Genomic DNA, 9,996 nt, shown 5'->3' with positions numbered 1-9,996 from the left:
TACAATGCTAATCAATTTTTTTTAATTAATTGTGATCCTTTTTTACAACTTTACAAGACTTGAAAACTAAAAAATTAACAAATTTCAGTTTTTTGTATTTTATAAAACATGAACTATGAAAGTAGTATAATAACAAACAACAATAACCAACAAGAAACAAGTTCAATTAAACAACAACAAACAAGTTCACTCAAACCACAAGAATAAACAAGTTCAACAAAAAAAACAACAAACAAGTTCTTCAAAAAGAAAATGAAAACTAACCTTCAAAAGGTGGATTTATCGGAATAAAGTCTCGTCATCCATGAGAGAGAAAACAGAATGTGCTTATGAAGGACAAGAACACAAAAATAATCGGTTAAAACAAACGAAAATCATACATAAGGTAATTAATTAACATGCATTTATATCAAATGAAAGAAATAAGAGGGTCTCTAAGATAAAGTGAATGAATTTTCAATCTCTTGCTCAAATTTTTGTTGAATTAACTAACCTTTTAATGTCTAACGTATTTGACCTTTTATATCCTTTTACCTTTAATAATTATATTTATTTACAAAAATACCACACATCATTTTTAACATTGACTATTCAGTATTTAAACGTTATTTATCTTCTGACTTCTTGTAGAAAATGAATCAGACTTTTTCTCTTATCTTTCCTTTTTTAAATTTATTTTTACTTTTCTTTTTATTTATAAAAAAAAATGTAAAGAGAAACAAAGTTCTCCTTCTCCTGTAAAAACAATCATATCATTTCTATAATAAAGTTATTAATTATGAACAAAATAATAACAAAAATAGCTCAAATAAGAAAAATTGTATGTATAGATATTTAAAACTTTAACGTATCAAAACCTAAATTTACACCTATCTGAATCCTTCTCAAACAAGTTGCATCCTTTTGGTTGATGTAACTCTTTATTCCATACTTAGAATCAAATCAGTTACTGGTTTTCCAAGACTTTGCTTGTAATTTCAGTAGTTATCATGAGAAAGTATTATTCTGATTAATTTGCTTCCTCTTAAAGGTCCATATGCTTCTCTTATTCAGCAGAATTTCTTCAATTACACTAAACCCTGAAAAACTCCCATTGCTTTAATGAAAAAAGAGAAACAAGGTTTCATGATTACCCTGTACCCTAAAGTGAAATTTCTATACAAGTCCTAATATGAAAAAGCATTGTGACAAAATAAGCCATAGATAACTTTTTCCAGATTCTATACTTAAGAATAGCACACAGTTACATAATTTTTCAATTTGTGCACTGTAAAGGTAATCAGATTAACACTATTTGAAAAAGAAAAATGCACCTAGTAGTTTAACACTTCACATTATCCCAGATTTTGATAGTTCCTTCAAAGTATTGGCAATCTTGTCCTCAGTTGTTTCACTAATGCATGTCACAAGAGGACTCTCATTGGGTACAACGTCCTCTCTTTGGTAGCTTCCTGGACCTCTAAGTATTGCTTCTGAACCATTAGACACAACACCCTTCATGATAATGGTCTTGTGAGTTCCAGAAATCAACTCCTCATAATCTGTGTCACCAGTTTCTCCAAGAAAAACAAACATGTTTGCAACATTCAGTCCCCAGCGGACAAAGAGATACCTAAGGAAATAGCATCTTGTTTTAGCAATTGTATAAAACATAGCTATCTGACTAAATCATGCACACTAACACTTCATAATCCAAGTTTCTCTCTTGCAAGATGGGAAACTGTAGGAATAAGATTGAACCTAAAAAGTACCTAAATCCAGATTGTTTTGTACTGTGCCAACTTGATGAAATATGGTCTTAAAAATCAAATTAAGAAGTATGAACAGTTACATGAATGCATAACATAAAGCTATCTAGATTGATTTCCAATACAAAATCTGCTTGAATGTTGTATGTAGTTTTAAGGGTTAAATTAGTTTAGTCCCTAAATTTTGATGCGAAATTAAAATTTTTAAAAATAAATGAAAATAATCTTTTTAATTCAATTACATTAATTTTTCTTACTTATCAAACACGTTTCAGATTAATATTTGAGTTGTTTACACCATTCAACACGTTTTCGCTTCAATGTCAAGTGGAATACGTGTTTGACAAGTAAAAAAAATTAAACTAAATGAGTTAAAAGGACTATATTCGTTTTATAAAATCCATCTATAAAGTTTGAAGACGAAAATGTATCAAAGTTTAGAATAGAGACGAATTCCAGTTTTACGTCAAAGTTCAAAGATTAAAAGCATGTTTAACCTTCTAGGCAATTCATTTCCTATAACAGGGAAGGACAAAAATTGTTGCTTACACATATTTTCAATGGCTTTGAGAGAACAGCATACGAAATGTTGTATTAAACAAATAATTGAATCCCCTCCAGCCTCATTAGTTTTCTAACAGTACCTCACTCCAAAGTATTAAAAATAGATTTCTACAAACTCTCTTAGCATGTATGCTAGTGTGAGACTCTTGAATCTGAAAGTGTTGAGTAATTAGTTATTACAGAATTGACTTTACTGCTTTTTATGAAATACTATTATTACCTGAGTGCCTGTGCTCTTGATGCAAGGAGTGGAATAACCTGCACACTAGATGAACCCCTGCAGTACATAGGATGACAACGTAGGCCTCGCATCCGAAGCTTTTGTCTCAAGTCATCAACTCTCTTTGCCTGACAAAGACAGTACAAGGATCACTTCAATCAATAAAACCAGTTTCCTTAACCACTGTCACTGCGAGTAAGTTTGAATGAACTTCTCTAAAGCCACTTCAAAGAGAAAGTAAATAAGATTAGTTTATATACAAACTAAAACTGACTTATGCATAAGTTAGCTAGTAGAAGTTATATCCAACTGATACTTCAAAAACTGATTAATTTTTCTTCTTCTTATTCTCTCTTGAAGTACTTATGGAAAAGTTTCCACCAAACAGGCCCAATGCAAACAGGTGAATTTCGTATACCTTAGTGAGATCCTTTACTTTGTATGATATGCAATGAGCATTGCTAGCTTTCAAATCTTCCTCAATGGGACTTGAAGGTTTTTTTTCACCTTCAGCAGTACTCATAAGATTCCAAATGGTTTTCCTTAGACCTTCACAACCCCAACGATAGTCAATATGCGCTTCATAATCTGGATCAGGCAAAAGCTTTCCATCTTCCGTGTAAGTTCCGGGATAGTAAACTTCACTACCACTGCTGCAAATCAAAACATCAAAATCATTTGCTTGAATGTTGCCCGATTTGAGGAACTCTACTGTTTCTAGCATTGGCATGGCTGTTGACAGAGCAAATCCAGAAACTCTTGCATTTTGAGGGTCTAATTGAGCAGCTTTAATGATCCTCTGCACTATCTGGATCATTGTCTGACCAGGAGCTCCTTTGTCATCATAGATATCAAGTGCTATAACGATCAACCTACGTCTTCTCCACAGAAGAGGATATTTCCCAGTTACATTTTCAGGCAACTTGTTAGTGTCATTTAAACTACCTGAATCTGGTTTTTTCATCTTGCTCAGGAGACGCTTAACTTGGTCTTGCGTGTCTGATCCGGATCCTAAACCTGCTAAGTCTGCATCAATAGAGAGTCTAAGGGACATGTCCTGCACATCCTTAAGTGAGTCATTGAAAGACTCTTCAGCATTTATATCATTCCCAGGAGTGTTAGTTTGCCATTGTGGATGCCTCATCCTGCAGGCAGCCACCCTTGTCAGATAAGTTCGGCAGTGTTCAGGCCACGAGAAAAGGTGTATGTTCTTCCAACCATTTTTCCTGCACTCATGCCACAGGTTTTTATCTGACAACAGCTTTATCAATGCATCAGCAATTGCTTGCTGATCATGAGGATCCACAAGTAAACCATTGTTCAGGGCCTAACACATCAAAATGAGACATAATAAGTTGCTGCAAGGTTTGGACAAGAGATTTTTCCATTTGAATGTGAATTTTATGTTTTTCAATTCAATCTGAGACACTAGTTCACCACATTGAATCATGTAGGATGGTGGTTCTTGCATGGACCAGTTAACTAAGATAAAATTTATTTTACCCTATGAATGTCCACTGGTCCCCCGTTTTTAGTGGCCACCATTGGAAGCCCATGTGCTGCTGCCTGCATGAGTTTGATCATGTTTAGAGATAAAAAAAAAAAAAAAGGGAGCATTGTACCATAAAAAGACCAAATTAGCTAGTCTGTTAAACTCTACCTCAATTAAAGTAAGACCAAAAGGTTCCACTAAAGCAGGATTGATGAAAACACCCTGATTAAAAATATAAATCATTAGCTGTTCATAATTGTTGAAATTCAAGTTATTGTTTCTGAATTGTGAAAATCTACTGACTTCATTATACCTTTGTTTTTGCGGCAAATCGGTATATCTCTGGAACATCAGATTGCTTGTGATGTTTAGGGTATGCCACTCGCCCATATAGGTCATACTTATCAATCATTTTCAACACTGTTGTGAGCACACTAGCATTACCAGAAGACATCTCATCTATGTCATCCCTATTTCCCATTATGAGAACCTGTTTTGTGAACACATTACATTAGTCTTTCCCAAGTACTTAACAATAGTTTCCTCTGAGAGGACAGATCGACTAAGTCAACTTACAAGGTTAGCAAGTTCTCTTAAGGGACGGCTTTCTCCATAGGCTTTTAAAAGAGTGGTTAAGTTCTTCTTTGGATCTGGCCTTGATAAGGCCAAGATCACTGGCTTGTGAGGATTCCTAAAGAAACGCATCACCTGCACTAAACTGTAAGTAGAAAGCCAGTAATATTGAAGGCAGATCCGGATTACCAGTTACTCACTTCTGACCAAATTGATGGCATTGCTTTTGGTGAAGACCCTTCAACACTTGCAGTAAGCTGAAAAATCTCTCCATCAGCTTCAGGGCCATCTTCCTGGCTCATAACATTGCTAAAGTCCATTCCAGGAGGGATAACCTGCAGAAAGTTTAAACCATTAGTAAATAGCAAGCAATTCACCATGTTATTAGAAACAGTAGTAGTCTACTTAGGTGATGCAATTAGCTTACAGAAATACAACAAAACCGACATATCCATCCAGTGAAGAGATTTCTTCAAAATTTCTGAGTGAGATTAATAAGAACAGAATTTTATCTTACTTTTATTTTCTAAAAGTAATTGTGAAGAAGTTTGTCCCAAAAAACACCTAAGGTTATATCAGTAAGCAAATTACCGCCATTCTGGGCATGAATCGACCATGACAGTTCACACCACGCCTAGCGCGAGCTCGCAATACTTTCTCAAGCTTGACATCAAATCCATCATAAAGTCCCCACTGCTCCTCAATTTCTTGCTTTGTACTAGTGATAACAAGTTCTGCTGCATCCAGAGAAAGTTCTTCTGCCTCAATCCTCCTCATCATCTTGTATGTTGAATTGATATCTTCTTTTGATTGACGTCCCTGCTTAAGAAGTTGTTCAAGCTTGTTTCTTCCGAGTGAATGGCCTGTCAGCACCATTGGTACATTCAAGGCACCTGAAAGAATTGCAGCACTGTCTCCAGCATCAGCATAATGTCCATGAATTACATATGGCCACACAGGTTGTCCCCCACCAACTTGTTCACCCAAGACTTTTGACATGTTGAGAATGTGAGCTAATGCTCCATCAACAAATTCTTGAATGTAAGGCCAAAGAAGTTCTTTCTGGAGGTACTTATCTCGTGGACCAAAGGGTATTCGTATGATATATGCACCACTGCTCTCCCCAATGTTATCATCATCATCTCCACCCACAGTTAGCATTTCTGTAGGCTCTCCATAGCTCCAGTCAATTTCAGGGGATGAGATTTGGCGTGTAAACAGATCAACTCTATATACTCCAGGCATTTTTGCAAGTGCACGAGCAAGTTCTACCACATATTTAATCTGCAAATACATTGTTTCTAGCATTAATCACCATTTAAAGGGAGTGACAAAGATATTCTATAGTAGGTTAGTGATTTAGGTCTGTAAGAATGTGAAGAACCTGTCCACCAGTATCAGAATCTCGACCGAGCTCCATGTTTTCTCCTCGAACCAATCCGTGCAAGCTGTGAAATAAAAGAATAAGGTTATAGCAACCATTGCATTTACATATGCTTCTAGAGTTAATTTCTTGAAACATTTCTCAACCGCAGTGTTTAGAAAAATGAGACTATCTTCAAAACAGATGCTTAAACTTCATAGAAGGCACGTGGTTTCTCTCTAAATTCTTGATAGTAAATGCTCGGCAATGCAATTCCAATACACCCCCTACCCCTTAGTATTTGTCAATGATATTGATCCTCTGATAGTCCCCAAAAACATTTTCCATTATGCAGAACCAGGACAAAAATTTAAGTGCAGGTAAAAAGAACATTATGATTGTTTTATGACAGCTGGTGGAACTTCAGAAATGACTCATTGGCTTAGCTCTTATCATTGTTATCATCTGAATTAAGCAGCACAAAGAATCTGAAGCAAAATAAACTATCTTCCCGATGACTGATAATGGAAATAAATATGAATCTGTCTTCCACTATGATCAATCAATGAGTAATTCAGATGACTGAGAAATTGTCTGTTACCAGAAATGTTAATTGTTGGTATACCTTAAGAGGACAAGATAGAGCTTCTTTTCCTTTTTGTCATCAGACCATACTTCCAAGTTGGAAATCTGACGCTGGATTTTTTCCTTTGGGGTCTCACTTTGCATCATCTCTCCGATACCATCGCCTTTTTCTCCTTCTGACAAGTCTTCAGACATGTCCTCTGTTGCTTCTCTGCGACCTTGTTCTCTCTCCCATCTTCGGTGTGCCACCCTCTGGGATTCCTCCCATTCCAACTACACAAACCACACTAGCGTTGCTTATTATGATCTTGCATACAGTAACTCTATAGTACATGATAGTTCCCTCAACTATGTTAGGTGAAGGACCAAGCATAGTGAATTGAACACTTAAAACAAACAGTTCACACTATCCTAGTTAGAAAACTCCCTTCTCTGTCTTGAACTGAAAAAAAAGCAACAATCATTGCTAGTGGGGCACAGCTTATATAAATAAATTGTGTTGTATTTCCAAACAAAAAGGAAATGTCACTTTAATGCAGTGTGCACAAATATCAGTCAAGAGAAACACAAATTTTCACGTATTTCTTTATTTGATATTGGCATTGATTGATCATGCCATCAAAATTGGAATCCAAAATGCAAAACACATCATTGGATTCACCAATAGATTCTTCTTTCATGAAACTTCTTCGAAATCACATCAACCTTACGATTCATATATCCAAATTCAAATGAATTCTTTTTCATTCAAACCAAACTAACTTAAAGAAGAACCTGTTTTTTCTTGCGAGTGAGGTGCCAAATGCGCCAGCACATGTTCTCCAACCTTGAACTCCTCTCCCTGGTGTTCCTGGTGGCAACCACCTTGATCCAAGTCCGATACAGATCAGATTCATCAACACTTGTCACCACCTCTTCCACAAAGTACTTGGTGGGGTTGAAATGCCCCCCATCTCTGAGAGTCACAGGTGCAGGCTTTTGCTCCTCAATGGTCGGTGCCCCAGTTGAAAGTATTGCCTCCAAGTACCCATTAATCCATTCATTCCCCGCCATCACCGCTTTCCCGCTGTTTTTCTCAAGAAAATGATGAGAAACGAAGAAAACAAAAACCGGGGTCTTTTGATATCTCTAACAACGTAGATATTGTCAACCGAATTATCTCCTAAAGAAGATGTGTATAGGAAGGAAAAAGAAAGTGGCTTGAAGAAAATTATCTGAGAAAGGAACTTGAAACAAGAATATACGACATATGTACAGTGGTTATAAGTCCAACATGGTTTCTTGGATATTAAGTAAGCATGAGAAGTGAAAAACATGAGAAATGTGTCATCTGCTACGTTAAGGCCTAAAGGGGTGAGTTGGTGTTGTGTTTTTCTGTTATTGTCATGTGAGAGTTTGTATCATTCATTCATTTGGATGCTGAGAGAGAAAAAGTGTGTTTGTGTGTGTGTGTGTTGAGGTGTTGCATGGGGTAGAACGAGAAAAAGGGGTGTGTTGTGATTGGTGAAGAAGGGTTCAAAGATAGAGTCTTTGGTTGTGTTGGGAGAATCACGAGAAGGGTTGGATGGGAAGAGATGGTTAGAAGTTAGGAAGGGGTGGAGGAGAAGGAGATGGCAAAGGTGAGGGAGCCACGTGGCAGGGAATGGTGGGCCAGAGACATGCACACGTGTAGAGTCAGAAGAAAAATTTGGGTCTGATGTATCAATATCATTCTTATTAATAGGAATTATTTAAACATATATATTTTTTTTTGGATATTTTTTTTAAGAATATTATACATTAGTATTCAGTCATCTATTATCTATCTATGAAAAGGTTTGTCCAAATGAAAATTAATTATTTTATTTATAAAAACAAATAATTATGTTTAAGTATGATAATTTCGGCATGATAATTAAATATTTAAGGACAAGGTGGAAAGTAACTTATAAGAAAAATATTTCCTTATCTCATGGACAATGTGTTGTTTTAAGAATATTATATTAGAATGATTTAATATTGTGTGTTATAGCATGGAAGCCAAAGCAATAAAGGATATATTTTAAATCATAATTATGAAGTTTGAGTAAAACAAATTGAAGCAATTTTATCAATGAAGAGGTTGTTAAAGTCTTGATAAGTGATGAAAGTATATATAGAATTTTAGAAGTTATGAGATTGGTCCAAGCTCAAATTTATAACATATTATTCAAATATTGATGAAATGATAAAAAAAATGATTATGAAATTTATTGAATGAAATTAACAAGTCACGCCGAAGTTTTTAGATAAGTTTCAAGTTTGCACCATTCTTGAGTGAGAGTTTAAGTGAGGAAATTAAATGCTTAATTAATTATAGATGAATAATTAAGCTGTGAGAGGAAATAAAATAAAAAGGGTCACATATTTTTTTCCTTTAGAATTGATATACTCAAACAATATAATATTATGCACAGGAGAAAGTTTTTCTTTATTTAAGTGGCCTAAATAGGGAGATGATATTAATATTGACCATATTATTGACATATTAATGAAGTTGATAAGCCTATATTTAAAATTATTAATAATGATCATGAAATGTATATATAAGATGATATTGTACTTCTTCAAGTAGAAATATTAACTAATTATGACAAAAGAGAGATTAATAATGATATGATTCGGCATATAAGACACTGAGTGGTGAAAAATGAAAGTAAATTATTATATAAGACTTTTTTTTTTCGTAAAAAGAAAGAATCACCTTGACACAAGTAATTAAATTGATATAAGTATTAAGAGCGTTTTTAATGAATAATATATTTATTTTTTAAAACATATTTAATATAATTTTTTGAAAAACATTGAGTATAACCGTTTTAAAACCCTTACCGTTTTATTAGTACTGTAGTGAAACACATGAGATAGGTGGATGTGTTTTCACGTTTTTTTATGATAATAAAAAATAATAAAAATATTATTATTATTATTATAATTATAAAATAATATTTTTGACAATTTTATTATAAATAATTTTTATTTATTTTGTAAGTAGTTTTATAATTTAAAAATAATTAAGTTTAAATACCACTATGAAAACAGGTTAAATTTAAAGAAATAATTACTTAAAAAAGTAAAATTGATAAAATAGTTATTTTAATTTAAAAAATATTTATTAAAATAGTAAAATTAAAAAAAAAACACGTGGACCAAAAACAGAATCTGCGCATTCATTCATGTAATTAAGAATTCATGTATTATTGGATAGAAGTAATAATAATATAATTTATTATATATGCTTTTAATATATATATATATACATTTTAACAAAGTATACCATATTTTAGTAGACAAAATATTCTTATATATGAATTCTAAGTTTTAAGATCAAGATTATTTGAATAATTTTCATTTTTAAAACTAAAAAAAAACATAAGAAATCTCCAACCCTTACTCACTCCTCTCACATCCCTCATTCCTTTTAACAATTTCT

General features: G+C 33.7%; 1 protein-coding gene across 2 annotated transcripts; it reads right to left on the bottom strand.

Annotated features, from left to right (window-relative positions):
• Positions 1–1,080: 1,080 nt before the first annotated feature.
• On the bottom strand, positions 1,081–8,207 carry LOC106779669 (probable sucrose-phosphate synthase 3). Of its 2 annotated transcripts, none has more exons than XM_014667836.2 (12): positions 7,320–8,203; positions 6,586–6,818; positions 5,982–6,045; positions 5,189–5,881; positions 4,798–4,932; positions 4,601–4,732; positions 4,338–4,514; positions 4,193–4,246; positions 4,036–4,098; positions 2,951–3,859; positions 2,533–2,660; positions 1,081–1,612 (listed from the first exon to the last, which is right to left on the bottom strand). In XM_014667836.2, exons 1-12 carry the CDS (start codon positions 7,596–7,598, stop codon positions 1,330–1,332), a joined length of 3,150 nt encoding a protein of 1,049 aa, XP_014523322.1. In that variant the 5' UTR covers positions 7,599–8,203; the 3' UTR covers positions 1,081–1,329. The 2 variants fall into 2 exon arrangements, with proteins under 2 accessions (XP_014523322.1, XP_014523324.1); XM_014667838.2 differs by having other exon boundaries at positions 1,413–1,556; positions 7,320–8,207.
• Between the last annotated feature and the right edge of the window lie 1,789 nt (positions 8,208–9,996).

Source organism: Vigna radiata, unplaced genomic scaffold, assembly GCF_000741045.1.
Source record: "Vigna radiata var. radiata cultivar VC1973A unplaced genomic scaffold, Vradiata_ver6 scaffold_165, whole genome shotgun sequence".
NCBI lineage: Eukaryota > Viridiplantae > Streptophyta > Magnoliopsida > Fabales > Fabaceae > Vigna > Vigna radiata.
This window is presented reverse-complemented; position numbering and strand designations above follow the sequence as displayed.